This window comes from Sceloporus occidentalis, unplaced genomic scaffold (assembly GCF_023333645.1).
Source record: "Sceloporus occidentalis isolate IW3139 unplaced genomic scaffold, rSceOcc1.0.p SCAF_53, whole genome shotgun sequence".
In the NCBI taxonomy this organism is placed as follows: Eukaryota; Metazoa; Chordata; class Lepidosauria; order Squamata; family Phrynosomatidae; genus Sceloporus; species Sceloporus occidentalis.
Genome location: NW_028317033.1, coordinates 2,015,948 through 2,034,520, shown reverse-complemented (window position 1 = coordinate 2,034,520; position 18,573 = coordinate 2,015,948). Strand labels below are relative to the sequence as shown.

Genomic DNA, 18,573 nt, shown 5'->3' with positions numbered 1-18,573 from the left:
TTGCGCTTCAGTTTTGCTCCTTTTAGAAAAAATGTTTTTTGTTTTTTTGTTTTTTCTTTGCCAGATTGCTTAGCTGTGAATCCCAAACCAGTCTAGGCGAGTACACGCCATGCCAAGCAGCTCTCACGTTACTCAATTTACCCAGAATTCCCAGGAGCGACTTCTCGCAATATACTTCAGATGTCATCTAACTCTGAGCATACACAGGTTGTATATGTATATTTTTCTAAAAGTCGTTATACCAATTGGAACACCTCTGCAGTGCCAGCCCCCAACTCTTCATATTTGCCTCGTAATCTTTCCATTTAGCTTGTGGTTCAAACATGACATCGGTTTGCCTAAGCTTCTTCAGCTCCTCTTTGCTGGACCATACGCCTATGGAAGTAAGCCATATTTAGTAATGTTTTAGATGCAGATGGAATTGTTTGGTACTTGCAAACATGGTCACAACACCCTTCTACACAAAATAATGCTTGTGCGGCGCTGGTAGGCATCACGGTGTTAACGCGCCCCCTTTCAGCTCTCCTGCTCCAGTTCTTCACAGTAACTTTAGAAGTAATTTCTGCATTTTTATTAAATGAAATCTTACGCACGCAGGAATATTATTTATTAATAAATGTCATTATTTTAATCGCTGTCGTCCTTTAGGAATTTCTGAAACTGCATAACATTGTGCAACACAGACCTCAGCGACTGATGGAGGCTCTGCTTTCCTTTGGTAGGGTGAAGTAAAATAAAAAACAGGAGCTCTGTGGGCTCCTTTAGTTTTAGTTTATTTAGTATAGTAAATGGCTGTAGCCTTATAAACCCAAATATTTATTGATTTACTCTCACCTATAAAAGAGGAAGGACAGCATGGGATAGGCATGCCCCAGTTCGAAAAGGTGCTAAGCCACAGGCAGTACTAGGCTTTTGTTACAAACAACTGCCTATACAAATTGCCCAATTACATCTGTGCTGGTTCAACGAGCCTGGCACCAAGGACATTGTGTCCCCCCCTCTACGAGCAATCTTGAAGACGCCAGGAGGAGAAGGGTCACAACCTGAATCTGGGCTTTAAACGCCAATTAGAACCAATGGACCAACCCATTATAATTGCTTTGGAGTTAAACAAAAAAGACACATACCCACAGCAAGACCGGCTAAGAAAGCTGCTCCCAATGAGGACATGTCGGTATGTTTGGGTTTATCGATGGTTTGCCCAAATAAATCAGCCGTCATCTGCATCACAAAGCCGTTGTTACTGACCCCACCATCCGCCCTGTAAAAACCAAGAACACGATGCCACAGAGATACGCAGTCAATGGGCTTCAAGACAGACACAGATACCAAAAGAAGACTTACCGGATCTGTGAGATGGGGATAGAGGTCTCACTTAAAACAGTGTCCAATAATTGCTTGTTCCTGCAAAAAAAGATATTTAATTTCATTTTAGATAAAACACAGGACAGCCCCAGGGAGATTTCTGTGGATCCTTAAGCCAGAGAGGGCACAAATAGGAGCTATGTTTTTATGTTTATTTTGGGGTATTTTTTTGGAAATATTTTGTTCCTGACAAATATCGTTCTAGAAGGCATGAAGCTTTAAAATCCTAAGAGTCCTAACTTTCCTTAGAAAGCACCACACCACCTTTTGCTTAATATGGGCTGCTGGGAGCTCAACGGTGACAAACCTCTATACATATTAAAACCTTGTCAGTCGTGTGCTTTATTTTAATGACGGACATATACATTATTATTTATATTATACCTGTCTGATCAGGTTTTATCAAATACAATTAAGGAGCTATACAATCGCATATTCCAGAATGGGTGGTGCAGCTAGACACTGGAAAGATAACCAAGCGACGTCCGTTTAGACCATGATTCCCAAGTGCAAAGTAACAGCATTTTATTAGTTTATTCTCCCCATGCGCAGTGATACATTGTATACATTTGTCAAGGATGCTCGTTTCTCCATACCTAAATGCCACAGACTCCAGGATGGCCCGCACTAGATGGCTCTTGGTGGTGGAAGGCTTTAGTCCCATGAATGAGGCGCATGCATAGGGATCATTCACTGGGGCCTGGAACACACATTTAAACAGATCAGATGGAGGGGGCGACACACAAGCACCGGCCCCCGTACAAGAGTAATAGGACAAGCACTTACACAGACAGAACGGCAGCAGGGAGGGAGAAAACAGACAAGTTACAAGCAGGCAACATCTACACAATCTGTACAACCAATTAAACCCCCGCTGTACGGTCACACAACGGACAGCTCCGAGTATTCATTAAACACTTAAATACATGCAACAGAGCTAAAAATATCCCACAACAGTGGAAATGAAGCATCTCTTACAGAGGTAGCGCCAACATTTCAGCACTACCTTCTTTCAAAACTCGACTTAGTTTCCTTTCTATGGACGTCTTAATCAGAGTCAACGTAAAATAAGAATTTCTATGCGTGACGGTTAGGAAATGTTGTAATAATTTTTTGCAAGAGTGCTGCACTGCTAATCACTTTTATTTAATAGCAAGTTTAGAGTGCCCAATGCCAAAGAGTGATTAGAATGCTCAGCTTATTTTCTCACATGTATGAAATTGAATATATACACACATATATATATAGATATATATATATATATATATATATATATATATATATATACACACACACATACACATACATACACACACTATATATACACATTACGCACATGAGCTTAAGGGGCTCGTTTAGCATTCAAACCGTTAATATACTGATGACTATAGCTGTAGCGACAGGTACCCAAATGGGAATCAGTGTACAAGTTTATTACCTGTAGCCCTGTGAAAGATGGCACAAAGTAAATCCCTCCGCAGTCAGGAACACTTCTAGCCATGCCGGCAGTTTCTGCGATATCTGTGAAGAGTTCTTTGCAAACAAGCAGATCCGTCATTTACTGCATTTATAATCACAATTTGTTCTGAACTAAGTGTACAACAGCAGGCCTGGCGGTGGCGAGTCCAGGGCTGCAGGTTTTCCCTGCTTTACCCGGGGACAATCGGGCACAAAAGGTGGGCCACAGCTCAACACGCTGGTCTTGAACGCAGCCCACTTACACTAGAGGTCTGTCCACAGCTGGAACAGAGCACCTTGAGATCACCGTCCCTGCAGACCCTTCAGAGATGGAGTGCTGGTATATAACACGTCCTGGCACTTGGCAAGATTAAAAAGAAGTTGGTGTGGGGGGCTACCCTGGTTCAGGCCTGGGCAGCAAACCTCATTAATATATCAGTGCCGGTTTCTGTTCTTTTATAAAAGAAATAATTATCCATTCAGTTTTCTGTCCTCTCACTAACGCTATCAAAGGTTGCCTGAACCAATCATCAATACCAATCAGTAACTTAACAACGAAGCAGAGATAAACGGGAAAGGACATGCCGCTCCTGCGGAAAGACACTATACCTTTTCTACACGGTATACAGGAGGTGGGTTTTCAATAGATCGGCTGCTAGCACTGATCACTTACTCAGATCGTGGGCCCATTTGATGGCGGTCCCCGTATCCGAAGCATTACCCTCTGCCAGACACACCAGCTCATTCCCAATCTTCCAGCCAACCAACGGATACAAACCTGGAATGGAAGAAAAATTGCATAAAATGCGACAGCTGCGATTAGATTTACATTTCCGGTTGTTTATTAAGCAGATTCACACTCAATGTGCATTCCATAAAGGAACCATTCCTGATAATCAGAGAAGGTAGTATTAAAAAGGTAATAGTATTAAAGGAATTGTATAAGTAAGCTCAGGGAAGGGTAATCTTTATAAGCAATATAAAGGTCGTCGGTAATCCTGGATACAATTCTATACAAGACAACAGCGGCAAATGTCTAAAAAATACACACAGGAGTACGACTACGTAGTGAAAACTAGATCATTTTATTACTCGCAGTACTAATAAGTGTTCACTGAAAACATGATCGCATCCCGCACTGAAAACTATCATTGCATTATTTTTAATTTAACATGTTATCTTTAACCAGATTGGTATTTCCTTTATAGAAAATGACAATAGACAAGAACCATTCTGCCCATTTTACCTGATCCCATGCATGTTTAAATTCCCTTACGGTGTTTACCTCTACCACCTCTGCTGGGAGACTGCTGCCCTTTTTCACCACCCTCTCAGTAAAGTAAAACTTCCTTACATTACACCTATGCCACCGACCCCTCTAGTTTTAGATTATGACCTCCTTCTTCTCCTCTTGTACTTTGTTCGATCCCTTTACGTGTCTGAATATTTCTATTACATTCTCTCTCTTATTTTTTGCACGCGACACGTATGAAGATTCTTTCCTGTGAATGTTATACTGCAAACTATTCACCATTGATCTTTCTGCAGAAGTATATAGGCATCCTGGAGATCAGGTATCCAGAACTTTTTTAGCTTTGATATCGAAAGCACAGCCATGACACTTCAGCTCACGCTGGACGCAGTTGGCAATGTCCTAGAGTCGTGGCCCTAGACATTTGCGCCATATATCGTAGTACAAATGATTGCACCAAACCCTATGGGCATCAGAATTTGTCAAACTGCGGAGCACACTTGGCCCTGTTTAAACAGCGCAAGGTGAACCCAATATCTAATCATGTGTTACTATAACAAGCTTCATTATGTGTATTCATGTGTGGAGCTCTAATAGTGCATCTTCACACCCAAGAGGCAGGTGGATCGATCGATCACTGCAAGCAGATCTCCTGCAAACACAAGTGGCGAGGGCTAAGGTTGAGTGATAAAACTCGCTTTCTCTAAACAGCACCATTTTTTTTTTGCATTATGGAGACAAAACAGAAAGACAGACCTTTTTCCCCCCCCTTGAACCCAGACTTTTTACACTGATGTCCCAATATGAAAGAGTTAGAACAGTGTAGAATTTAGGCAAACATACCAAGGAAAAGGATATGCACTTTGCTAAGAAAGTCGCCTGGTGATACAGCCATTAAAATACTAGGACTCTTACCTGCTATAGAAGTGTGTAGGGTATTCCCTGTGTTAATAGCCATAAACGTTCCAGTTCCCATTGTCAGCTTCACATCACCTACATCAAAACAGCACTGCCCAAACATAGCCGCTTGCTGGTCAGCAACCTGTACCGGGGAAGAGACATTTACAAAGCCATCTCCAGAAGCACGCCATATTGCGGTTACCAAGGTGTGTGAAAGCTTCACTAAAAGCTACATCAAAGACATGCAAACTTACACATCACAGCTGAACCAAAACATACCAAAGAAAGCAAAAAAATAAAAAAGTATAAAAACAGTTCTATTATCTCACCAAAGCCCGGATAGGTACTGGAGCGCCGAATATATCAGGATCTACAACTCCAAAACTATAACTGTAGGAAGAACAAAAGGACAACAACAAAAAATAAATTCTGTCTCATTAAAATGAAACAAAATAAAAATAGTAAGAATGATTACTAGTGATGAGTGTCAGTACCTTGTGTCTTCTACACGAGGAAATATACACAGTGGAATGGATAACATGGAACAAAGGAAGGAACTCCAGCTCATCTAGAAGAGGCGATACCAAACATAATATATCTATGAGATGTTCTATATGCATACACAGCGTTTTTCATATTAATTAGCTTATGCGGGTTACTATCACACAATAAAGACCCGCAACATCCGATACAGCTTTTACATAAATTGCATGAAATATTTTTAATAAAAGACCAGTCCCAAGGTGTCTAATCACCAATGGTCGGTTTAAAGTGAGGTCAGTAAGGATGACCGTCTCTCTGGCAGGCTCATCACACCAAGTGCTTCATTATGCCACCTCCCAGCAAGCTCGGCCAACTGTGGGAACTAATTCATCGCAGCCCACATCTGCAGCTCTGGCTATTAGCGGTCATGATTGCGAGGAACATTTTATCACCTACATCCATGCTTCGAAGAGATGTTCAGCAGAAATCTGTAATCCTCTCGTTTAAAATAACCAGTACTCACCAGGTAGGGATCAAAAATCGCTGTTCCGCTTGCATTTGAATAGTCCGTTGCATGAACAGCACCTAATAAAAGTCACAAAATGTTTGATTTTGCAAGTCATGTTCAATTTTGATGTTCTGCAATCATACAAAATACAACAGCACAAATTACCCCACAAGTATTATAGGGGTTAAGAAATGGCATGATGTAAGGAGATTATAAACTGTCCACTCACTACATCCCCAAGCCTCAGGGAACTATAAAGAAAAGGTATGGTATCCGGTTATCGCTAATCTTATCAGGTAACAAAGAAACAGAATTTCTCCATTTCCAAGCAAACAAAAAATGTATAGCAATAAACCATAAGAAGCTACACCATATGACCAAAAGTATGTGGACTCCCTTCCTAATTATTGAGTTTAGGCGTTTCAGACATATCCTTGCCAAAAACTGAATAAAACCAAGCACGTAGGCAGCCATCTCCATAGACAAACGTTGGCAGTAGAATGGGTCGTACCGAAGAGCTCCGTGACTTCACGCATGGCATTGTCATAGGATGCCAGCTTTGCCACAAGACAGCTCGTGAAATTTCTGCCCTGCTAGATCTGCCCCGGTGATCATCGTTATTACAGAGCAAACATTACAAGCAAGGTTATTTCAAAAGCCCGTTTTAACTTAATGGGCTTTTCTATGACTTTACTGTACATTAGTGATAGCCAGTCCCAGTGAGCTTCTGCTGCAGGGAAAACGTAGCCCACTCATATGTTAAATCAGCAAGATTTCTTGCATGTCTCCATACACATTGAATTATGGATTATACGGGGACAGCTCTGCCTTTATTGCTGGAGAAACCTACCCGTGGTAGCCCTAACGAATAGTGAAGCGAGTAGAAACCCAAGTTACATTTTGCAGATTGAACCACGTATTGTAAACGGCCAACCCTGGTGAGTTTCTCCTGAATAAAGCATTGAGGTGGCCCTGCCTATTAAAATAAATTCTGGCCGCTATGCTGATGAATGACCCATGATGGTATACAATAGGAATGGCACTAACCGTTAGTAAGTTTATACAGCAGCCACGTATCAATGGTACCAAAGCAACAGTTCCCTTCCTCAGCAGCCTGCCGCACCTGGAAATCATAGGTTTATCAATTGAGAACTAAAGACATTCTTTTCCATAGTTAAGATATGGAGAAAACTGCGTTCATTATTCCAACTGGTGCTAGGGTGATTGGGGTACATCTAGAACAGCTCTTTACAGGTAGAGGGAATATAAAACTGCGCAGAAGTAATAACTAAATCTATATATGATAATAAATATCACAACACATTAAACTGCTTTTCTACAGATACATACCGGATTTGCCGTTTTATAAGACAAGGCTTTTATTCGTACCTCAGATCTACGGCACTGATGCACAACCGACTAAGTCTAGGGGCTTGTGATTTGTGCTCTTTGTCAATGTCTCCCTATCTTGCCCGCCGACTGCTTCAGTTCCCCCGTCTCCTTTTCTGCAGCTCTGCGTCTTCTCTTGCCTTCTGTTCTCCTGTCTTCTTCCCGTGTATCAGCTCCGTTATGCAGGTACTTTGGTAACAAGGACAGAGCCTCAGCACCCTCTCCCTAGTAAGGGGGAATGGAGGAGAGGCTGCCTCCACAGTGCTTTCACAGAAGAACCTGGATAACAGAGCTGATAGCAAGTAGAAGCGGATGAAGAAAGAAGGAGGCAAAAAAAGAAGCAGAGTTATGGAAAAGGTGACAGGAACACAGAAGAACGAGACCTCCAGTGATCTTGTGTCAGAGCGATAAAAGCAATGAAACCATTTGTATTGCATTACAAACAGTAAACAAAGGATTGAGTCTCTAAAATATGGTCTCAAAAGAAAACCCTATCTGTCCCTAAACTCACTTTATTACCCCCCACTGCTGCGCATCCTTTACTTACATGAATGTTTGCACGAGTGTGTGGCAGAGTAAGTGTGCATATGCATGAGTGGCAAAAGCAGCGTTATGACTCCTTATGTAAAAACATACTCCTTTGACCATATGGAAGAAGAACTGCAAAAACGGCCTAATGACACAGCTGTGGGCATGTCAGTGGTTTAGTTTTACCTCTGGCATGTTCTGTAAGACCCAGGCCAGCCGCAGGGACACGTGCTGGGTGGTGAAGTTGATCAGGCTTGCTGCTAGGAACCGTTTCCTGCGTGTGAAGAAATGCAAGCACTTGCAGGATCCATGTACAGTCTAAAAACATCGGGGGGGGGGGGGGAGAATGGACAGCTTGTAAGGCATATATTTTCCATGCTTGGCTCCAGAATTACCCTCAAACACCACATACAGTGCCCCTTCAAAACACCTTTCGAAAACAGAGCAGAAAAGAACCCATCTAGCCTGTCCATTTTTTCCTGTAAACAATTCAGTCTTACAGTATGTTCTCTGGATCAATGACTTTCTGCAACTACAATCTCCCTCCGTAGATGAAACATTACAGACCTTTAGAAGCAGGGATCTGTTCCAGGAATTGACCAACTCAGCAGCTCGCAGATCCTGCCAGCTGATGAAATTATGGAATGGTTCTCCAGTTTTCCTAGAAACAATGTAATAAGTAATGACTGTAACGCCACAATAATATATTACATATATTGGGACAACAAATGAGCAGCTTGATTGCAATATCAGAAAATTCCGTTACAAAGTCTGTTTTTGTAACACCTTACACACAGATACCCTGCAGTAGTCCTAATATTACCGGACGTTCTATTTATAGAGTTCACCTTTGGTATTTGAGTTTGACGGCAAAAGCCGAGGTAGCGATGGTGCTAAGACAACTAAAAGCAGCAACACCAATGTTGTAGAAGAACACGGCAGAATGCACCGTGAAAACCCATTATCACGATCTACAAATAAGCCATTTATCCATTGGTAACAACATCCTAAAACCTATACAAGCAAAGTTATGAGTTGGCAATCATGCTAGGAAATCGTTTTGTAGTGTCAGCATTTTGGAATTATTACTCATTATCCTCAATGAAAATTCTAACATATCCAGAATAAAAAAAAAAAAAAAAAAAAAAAAATTGTACTTGTTCACAAAAACACCAAAACCAGAATTCACAAGCTGCTCGATTGCATTTGGGATATAATGGAGGAGCAAGAACCTACAATTTTGAAGGCCCTTAATGTTTGGAGCAAGAACCTGTTCTTATGGTTTGGACAAAGCCTTCGCCTCGACTAACAAAGCCAAAGTCTACTAGTCACGGTGGTGGAGCACGAGCCAAAATGAGCTCTTCTTGTTGTGTTATAACATACAATCACATCCAGTTATCTCTCACAAAATAATAAACCTTCCATGAATGATCAAATGAATTCAACCGACAACGGCCAAGGATCGAGTTGCTGTGAGGATTGAATATACTCACTTATTCCAGTTGATGAACGTTGCTCTTTGCGTGGCGATACCAAGGCCCGCCACCTGACTGATTTGGATCCCTGCATCTATCAATAAATAATGAATGGGTTACATAAACAAACATTAAATTACAAGCGAACATGCGGTGAAGACACCAGTTTGACTTGATGCTTTATTGTTATGGGAACAGATATCAGAATTCCTTTTGGAAGAGATAGAATGGCCCGTCCTAAAGCCGACCAACTTTCTTCTCGGTTTTGAGCAAAGTCCTCAAGAGCAATAGTGCAAGTAATTACCCGTCCTACAGACACACAAACAACACGTCCTGCTATCCATTACCATTTCTGGAAGTTTTAGTGCCATAGGGCACAGTGCACTATTACATTTATCTACGTTACACTTTGCTTTTTAATCACCGTTGTGGTGTTTTGTGGGAAGCCAAGTTCTGTGGCCAAATGTTACCTTTTCTCCCACCATCTTTAAAAGAGGCTCTCAAACAACTGGGAAATAACTTAATGGGGAGGAAAAATCACGTAGAGAGCCAGTTAAGATGGCTGCCCTCATGGGTATACACACACGTTTCCACGCGCTGTCACAGACGTACCTCCGGTATAGTATTCATGCAAAGCCAAGCCGTCAAAGTTGGCCTGAAATTCCTTGAAGGAGTGTTGGTGGAGAAAAAAAAAAAAGAAAAAACCTCACAAAACATCCAGATTCAGGGTTTACCTTTCACCGCCTCCTTCACGACAGCGACAAACTGCTTCCACAATTCCTCAGGATCGATCTCCACAAACCCATGGCGGGGATATAAAACTTTTATCTGTCAGGAACAGAGAGAATGATCAAAACAAACCGATCTCTCCTTCAAAAAAAGGTTTACAAAGCCCCATAATTATTGTGACCACGATGGCAACGGAACTACCGTAAACCCCACATTACAATAACGATCGCCTGATGCAACTTCCACCAACCTTCAGATCCTTAAAACAAAACGAAGGCTACAAATGTCGCACCATAAAGGAGTCACGCCATACTTAAAGCTGCTGATAAGAGCCTCCAGCTAGAGACACTCGCACCACAATCACAATTTCCTAAACGATGATCGGGAATCGGAAGACGGGAGTAAAGTTCAGTGCTCAGCGCCATCTTATCTTCCAAGCAAAACTTCTCAAACATAATTATTTGCTTTCTGATTGCTTCTCCCAACAACGAGAAGGCATAGAGTGACGAGAGGACTTTAACATCAGCGACGTGACAATGGGGGGGGGGCACCTAACATCAGCAACATGACAATCGGGGGGGCACCTAACATCAGCAACGTGACAATCGGGGGGGGGGGGGCACCTAACATCAGCAACGTGACAATCGGGGGGGGGCACCTAACATCAGCAACGTGACAATCGGGGGGGGCACCTAACATCAGCAACATGACAATCGGGGGGGGACCTAACATCAGCAACGTGACAATCGGGGGGGCACCTAACATCAGCAACGTGACAATCGGGGGGGGCACCTAACATCAGCAACGTGACAATCGGGGGGGGCACCTAACATCAGCAACGTGACAATCGGGAGGGCACCTAACATCAGCAACGTGACAATCGGGGGGGCACCTAACATCAGCAACGTGACAATCGGGGGGGGCACCTAACATCAGCAACGTGACAATCGGGAGGGCACCTAACATCAGCAACGTGACAATCGGGAGGGCACCTAACATCAGCAACGTGACAATCGGGGGGGCACCTAACATCAGCAACATGACAATCGGGGGGGGGGGCACCTAACATCAGTGGCGTGAAATCTACCACCCAGGAATGTCCTATTACATTAAGATCTATATTAGAATATATAATCTAAATCCCCCCATGAAATGCATGTATTTCACTGAAGGCCAAGCACACTTATCTTTTTGACTGTTAACCGGTAATTTATAAATAATGACGTTTATAGTGATGGCCATAAACCTCATCATTCGGCCATCATATGCACTTTAATGTCCCAATCAACTAAACTTTTTGTTCTCCTAATGCAACTAATTTTATATATATATAATGTGTAACATTTTCCGTGGCACAGAGTATGACAGAGACGCTGACCCCAATCAGGCATTTCTGTAACTTATCTGCAATAACCGACAGCATTTTCAGATCTCCAGTACTTGTCCATTTACAAAAACTTCCACCTCCAAGTGGGTCACATACACCCCCCCCCCATGTAACAACGCTAAACTTTTAAATGCCAGATAGTTGAACGGCTTATTTAAAAACTTTTCATGGCACAGGAATGTTAATGTGCACAGCACAAAGATACAAATTCAGATTCCCGGGTGGCTGCGAGAATGATGACCAATAAATACACAAGACAAGAACTGAAAGTCTCCCTTCTGTCTTCACACTTGAACAACAAACACAATTCTCAAGTTTCATCGCCCCAAACAATCAAAGCACATTTCCAACAATGAGATTATGGTCTGTGCTTCCCACGCCCGACTTCATGCTCACGTTACACTCCGTGCCCGAAAACGTCACAAGCAGAAAAACCCATGGAAATAAATCTCCGACAAAGGGAATTTAAGGTGTGGGAAATTACACGGGTAGGTTATGTACCAACTGATGCATTTGGCAAAATGTACTCTTTATACCACATCTTATGTCACTGCCAGCCACTTGTGTGCCGCAGAAGAAATAAAATGGGCTTTTATTAAACTTGTGGATTATTCATGTATGTTTTAGAATATTTTACGCACGGGTCCAGCCACAGGCTGCCTTCTCTTTGACCAGGATAATGCACCCACAACCTACCGACGCAGCCATCCACTGTGACGCACCCACAACCTACCGACGCAGCCATCCACTGTGACGCACCCACAACCTACCGACGCAGCCATCCACTGTGACGCACCCACAACCTACCGACGCAGCCATCCACTGTGACGCACCCACAACCTACCGACGCAGCCATCCACTGTGACGCACCCACAACCTACCGACGCAGCCATCCACTGTGACGCACCCACAACCTACCGACGCAGCCATCCACTGTGACGCACCCACAACCTACCGACACAGCCATCCACTGTGACGCACCCACAACCTACCGACGCAGCCATCCACTGTGACGCACCCACAACCTACCGACGCAGCCATCCACTGTGACGCACCCACAACCTACCGACGCAGCCATCCACTGTGACGCACCCACAACCTACCGGCGCAGCCATCCACTGTGACGCACCCACAACCTACCGACGCAGCCATCCACTGTGACTCACCCACAACCTACCGGCGCAGCCATCCACTGTGACGCACCCACAACCTACCGACGCAGCCATCCACTGTGACTCACCCACAACCTACCGGCGCAGCCATCCACTGTGACGCACCCACAACCTACCGACGCAGCCATCCACTGTGACGCACCCACAACCTACCGGCGCAGCCATCCACTGTGACGCACCCACAACCTACCGACGCAGCCATCCACTGTGACGCACCCACAACCTACCGACGCAGCCATCCACTGTGACGCACCCACAACCTACCGATGCAGCCATCCACTGTGACGCACCCACAACCTATCGGCGCAGCCATCCACTGTGACGCACCCACAACCTACCGGCGCAGCCATCCACTGTGACGCACCCACAACCTACCGACGCAGCCATCCACTGTGACGCACCCACAACCTACCGACGCGGTCATCCACTGTGACGCACCCACAACCTACCGACGCGGTCATCCACTGTGACGCACCCACAACCTACCGACGCGGCCATCCACTGTGACGCACCCACAACCTACCGACGCGGCCATCCACTGTGACGCACCCACAACCTACCGACGCAGCCATCCACTGTGACGCACCCACAACCTACCAACGCAGCCATCCACTGTGACGCACCCACAACCTACCGACGCGGTCATCCACTGTGACGCACCCACAACCTACCGACGCAGCCATCCACTGTGACGCACCCACAACCTACCGGCGCAGCCATCCACTGTGACGCACCCACAACCTACCGACGCAGCCATCCACTGTGACGCACCCACAACCTACCGATGCAGCCATCCACTGTGACGCACCCACAACCTATCGGCGCAGCCATCCACTGTGACGCACCCACAACCTACCGGCGCAGCCATCCACTGTGACGCACCCACAACCTACCGGCGCAGCCATCCACTGTGACGCACCCACAACCTACCGACGCAGCCATCCACTGTGACGCACCCACAACCTACCGACGCGGTCATCCACTGTGACGCACCCACAACCTACCGACGCGGTCATCCACTGTGACGCACCCACAACCTACCGACGCGGCCATCCACTGTGACGCACCCACAACCTACCGACGCGGCCATCCACTGTGACGCACCCACAACCTACCGACGCAGCCATCCACTGTGACGCACCCACAACCTACCAACGCAGCCATCCACTGTGACGCACCCACAACCTACCGACGCGGTCATCCACTGTGACGCACCCACAACCTACCGACGCGGTCATCCACTGTGACGCACCCACAACCTACCGACGCAGCCATCCACTCTGACGCACCCACAACCTACCAACGCAGCCATCCGTTGTGAGGCACCCACAACCTACCAACGCAGCCATCCACTGTGATGCACCCACAACCTACCGACGCAGCCATCCGTTGTGATGCACCCACAACCTACCGACGCAGCCATCCATTGCGATATGGTACTCGGGACTCGTAGCACAAGGCACTATGGAGGTTGTGCAGGTCAGGCACAGAGCTCCATGGTGCAAGGATGCTGGATGCACAGCAGAGCTCCTTTGCTAGCCCACTAAACAGAAGCGCACCCACTAGCCGGATTGTCCAGAGTTCTGCGTTAGATGGGCTGCCGCTGCCCAAGTCAGTATTCACTGGAACGTGGTAATAGCACTCAGCGGCATTATTATTCCTGGTACTGCTCTATGCCCACAATCTTCCCATAAACAATCAATGATGGGAAAGTTTGCTTTGGTCATAATTTCTGTTGGGAACCGTTAAATATCATGTGACGTGAAAGATGGTACCGATTGTCATTACCATAGGTTCTTGAAATATTTATTTGTATTTTTTTTGTTCTTCATTACTCACCACATTAGAGTCTATGTGGAATAGCACATTGTAGTGTGTGTGTGTATGTATGTAATGGGTCCCTGGGCTACTACTATCTACAATGAGCTTCTGCTGCAGGCCCTGTATGATGTATAGTTCAATCAGTGACATCTCTCCAAGGTCCTGTAGCCCACTGAGCTATGCATTACACAGGGCCAGCTCAGCCCTCCTTACCAGAGAAACCTGCCAGTGTTAACCCATCACAAGCAGCAGTAAAGTCGGGGAGATGAAGCCACAGCTCCCCTGCAAACTCCCAGCTGCCCCTTTAGTGAATACGTAGACCCCGTTGTGAGCGTGCGCTACCAAAATGCATTCGGGGCTACCTTACTACCGAGTCAGTTGCCCCCGTGTACAAGCCTATGCAGACACACAACAGAACGCTCCGTTACCTTATCCTCGGCGCTACCCCTGCACTCCCCCGCCCGGTCATACACGTGACACCGCAGCACCGTACTGCCGACATCCACCGCCAAAACAAGCCGATCCCGGATCCCATTCCTCACAGAACCCATACCGAGGACACCCGCTAATAAGCATGAAGCGATCAAGTACCCAGAGGAGGCGGGGCTAGTGGCAGGGAGGCCATCTTTAGTGAGGGCGGAGGAAGGGAAGCACTGAAGCTTTCTGTCATTGACACCGCAGCCGGACGATTATAGCGCACAGCTTGCCAGCAGAACGGAAGAGCAGCGGGCATCTTCACCAGGGCAGCCCATGACTGAGGATGGAGAACCCAGGAATATGTGTAATATAAATGTCCAGATTTCCTCCCCATACCAGGTAAAGCGCTGGGTGTGACCACACAGTTTGGCTACAGGGTCTATCAGCACCTTCTGCGCCGCCTAGAGGGGAACCTTGGAATGACTGTATCAAGAAATATGAGTTTAAGCAACAGGTGGCATGCAGCAGCACACATGGGCGAGAGGGCTCTGCTCTTTTCCAGCTATGTAATGTGTATGCTATTTATTACAGAACTAACCCCTTACTCATGAAGCTTTGTAGCTTTTAACACCTAATGGTACAGAGGAAAAGAGGGCCCAGCTCTCGGGATGAAAAGAAATCATCACTAAATATAAAACTGTATTTTAACATATTAGCTGATATCACATGTACTATGACTGATCACTACTGTATAAATATACATGAAGGAGCTAAGGATTTCACACATTGCGAGCCTTTAATGGTTATACAGTTAGAGATGTACATAAACTCATGCTCCGTTCTTTTGCACCGGCCCTCCACTTCTCCAAACATATTTTATTTCATTAATCTCCTCCCTTTCCCGTAACCCTTAATGTCTGTTCTCCACTTATAACACAATTCTCTGCCTCCAGCACCTCCCTCGCCTTCCAACTTCTGTGCCCAAGAGCTTGCAACCTATTTTTAAAACAAAATTGATCAGGTATAAAATCCTCCCCCATGGTATTAATCATATGTTGCCCCGACCCTCTCTTGCGTCTCTCTCTTCTACCATCATTACCTCTTGTCACTCATGTTTCAACAGTGCTGTACCCCTTCTCTGGAATTTCCTACCTCATTCTGTCAGACTTTCTGCCTTGTGCCCAAATTTCCTTAACGACCAATGACGGGCCAGTCACGGCATTAAGAACAATCTCAGAAAGTGATCTACAATCACTTTCTTCGCTTAAACGGCGTTGCTGGAATGCCTTGATGTCGAGCCATTCAGCAACACCGAGATTGGCATCAGGGTGTCCATGTCTGCCATACGCCCATTTTAAACTTCAATGGCGTCGCTATAATGCCTTGATAGCGAGGCATTCAGCAACACTGAACACCCACCCCAGGTCACAACCACCACTGCAAGAGATTTTGCCACTCTCACGTGGGAGGCCTGTCCTTTAAAAAAATAACCAACTTGCCAAAGAGGGTCTTCAAACATGGCCCACTTAGAACATGGGGGCAGTAGGACCAGATGTCAAAGTTCCCAGTTAAAAAATGTGGCGTTTTGCCTCCCAAACAACCTGACAAACCCATGCATGTGGGGATAAAAAACACAAAATAAATTACTACCACAAAGTTTGACAAAGGGTGGTAGATTAGTGCATGGAAAGGGTTAAAAATGCTTTGGGGTGACTAGTTTTGAAAAATATATGGTTTGATGGGGTAAATTGCATTGGCCGGCTTCAAAGATATCCGAAAAGGCACATGGGGGGGAAGAATTACCAGATTTGGAAAAAATGGTTTTAAAATAGCAAAACGCTACCTGTCCTTATTGTGAAAAGCAAAAATAACATAAAAAACATTGGGTATTTCTAAACTCAGGACAAATAGGAGAATCCATTTAGCAGGTTTTTTTCATTACCTTTTATAGATGAGTAAAAGATTTTTTAAGTAAAAGTCAGGAAAAGTAATTTTATTCTCAATTTTTCACCATGGGAAAGAAGCCTCAGGCCATCTTTGATGCAGCCTACCTGGTGGGCTGCCGTGCTACTCTTATGGGGTCACACAATGACCCCCCGAATAGGGAGTGACCCCACTCACACCCCCCCAGAAATTTGGGAGGTAAAGAGATAAATCTGGGTGCTGGCAGGGTACGGGGTATCCCAGTGCTTTCCAGTAATAAAAGGCATAATTATGTAAATAGAAACAGCAGGTGTGCGTGTAAATAAAATTGTGCCAGTAAAAGCCATTATTATCTGAAATGTTTGTATGTCACATAAATTGCTGTCAGAAGATCACAAATGTGTATTCACTAAAGCAGGGGTTCTCAAACTGCGGCCCTCCAGCTGCTGCAGGACTACATCTCCCATACTCCTCAGCCAGCCCCTTAGCTGAAGGAGCATTATGGGAGATGTAGTCCTGCAGCAGCTGGAGGGCCGCAGTTTGAGAACCCCTGCACTAAATAGTAGTTTCAACCCCCTTGTGTTTATTAGGAAGGCCGACGCTAACAAGTAACGCATAATTCAAATGGTAAGAAAACGTTGGTGAGAGATCACTGGTTTAACTATACATTGTAAAGGGCCTGCCAAGTCCTTTCTGTGGCAGAGGCTCCCAGGGATTGACCCTTTCTAATGTATAATGAAGTCAAGGGGGTCTATTAACCAAGAAGAGGGCAGACAGGAGAGTTTGTAGGTATGATGATGATGATGAACGGCAAACTGACAATAAGTGCATATAGTTAAATACGTGAGATTTCTTCAGTCTCATCACATATTGAGGTATACATTATACAGGGCTAGTCAAGATCCTCCTGCAGCAGAAGCTCACCGGGGCTGACCTATCATAATATATAGTGAAGCCAAAGAATTGAAACTCTACGTTTAATGAATAGCCTTGAACGCATTAAACCACAGCTCTCCTAACAATACTCCCTTTAGTGAATAGACCCCTTGGTATAAACTCTCTGTAATGTCCCGTCCTTACTCTCTCCCCTCAGAGAGCTCTCGGGGTGTGTAGATATAGGCCGGTAGGTATAGCTTTCTCATTTCAGTGCTTTTTCCAGGTCTGAAGTACCCCCAGCCAGGCTAAAATAGTTCAATAATTCATATGAGCCGCGTTACCGGGCATTAATCAAAGAGGCGGAATGACAGCGCACGGTGTCTGCCAACCTGTTACCTAAACTCATAACCCACTGTTTGCAGCACAACCGCCGCTGGAGGAATAGTTAGCCAATCAGGGAGTGACGGAAGCGAGCTCTCATTGGGACCTTCCGTGCTGAGTGATGTCACCAGCTCTCTGCTGTGATTGGCTGCTTTCGGTAATGTTGTTCTAGTGGGTGATTTTGGCGCCTTGCTGTTGACAAGAGGTTCCGGAAAGGCAACGCGAGATTCGGGGGCTTTCGAGCGTCTGGCTAATGGCATGTGGGTCGGTAAATACCTTTACATACCGGGAACGGGTGTGTTTGTACGCATTAGGGCAAAGGGACGCTTCGCCTGTTCGTTCTGTCCCTGAGTGAGGCTAGCGGTAGTTTTAGGCCACATTTACTAGATGGGGCGCGTATGCGAGCTCTTTACTGTGTGTGTGTGTGTGTGTGTGTGTGTGTGTGTGTGTGTGTGTGTGTGTGTGTGTCGCCCATAGAGCTTTAATGGGGTGTATTGTATGACTTGGCA

At 45.3% G+C, this 18,573-nt stretch overlaps 1 protein-coding gene across 1 annotated transcript; it reads right to left on the bottom strand.

Moving 5' to 3' along the window:
* Positions 1-226: 226 nt before the first annotated feature.
* On the bottom strand, positions 227-15,018 carry LOC149288190 (glycerol kinase 5-like). Its single transcript, XM_089491960.1, has 16 exons — positions 14,896-15,018; positions 10,093-10,186; positions 9,377-9,452; positions 8,451-8,544; positions 8,070-8,201; positions 7,014-7,089; positions 5,982-6,043; positions 5,470-5,543; positions 5,305-5,365; positions 4,991-5,117; positions 3,497-3,601; positions 2,804-2,898; positions 1,962-2,065; positions 1,345-1,404; positions 1,128-1,261; positions 227-375 (listed from the first exon to the last, which is right to left on the bottom strand). The coding sequence occupies exons 1-16, from the start codon at positions 15,016-15,018 to the stop codon at positions 227-229; spliced, it is 1,566 nt and encodes a 521-aa protein (XP_089348086.1).
* Between the last annotated feature and the right edge of the window lie 3,555 nt (positions 15,019-18,573).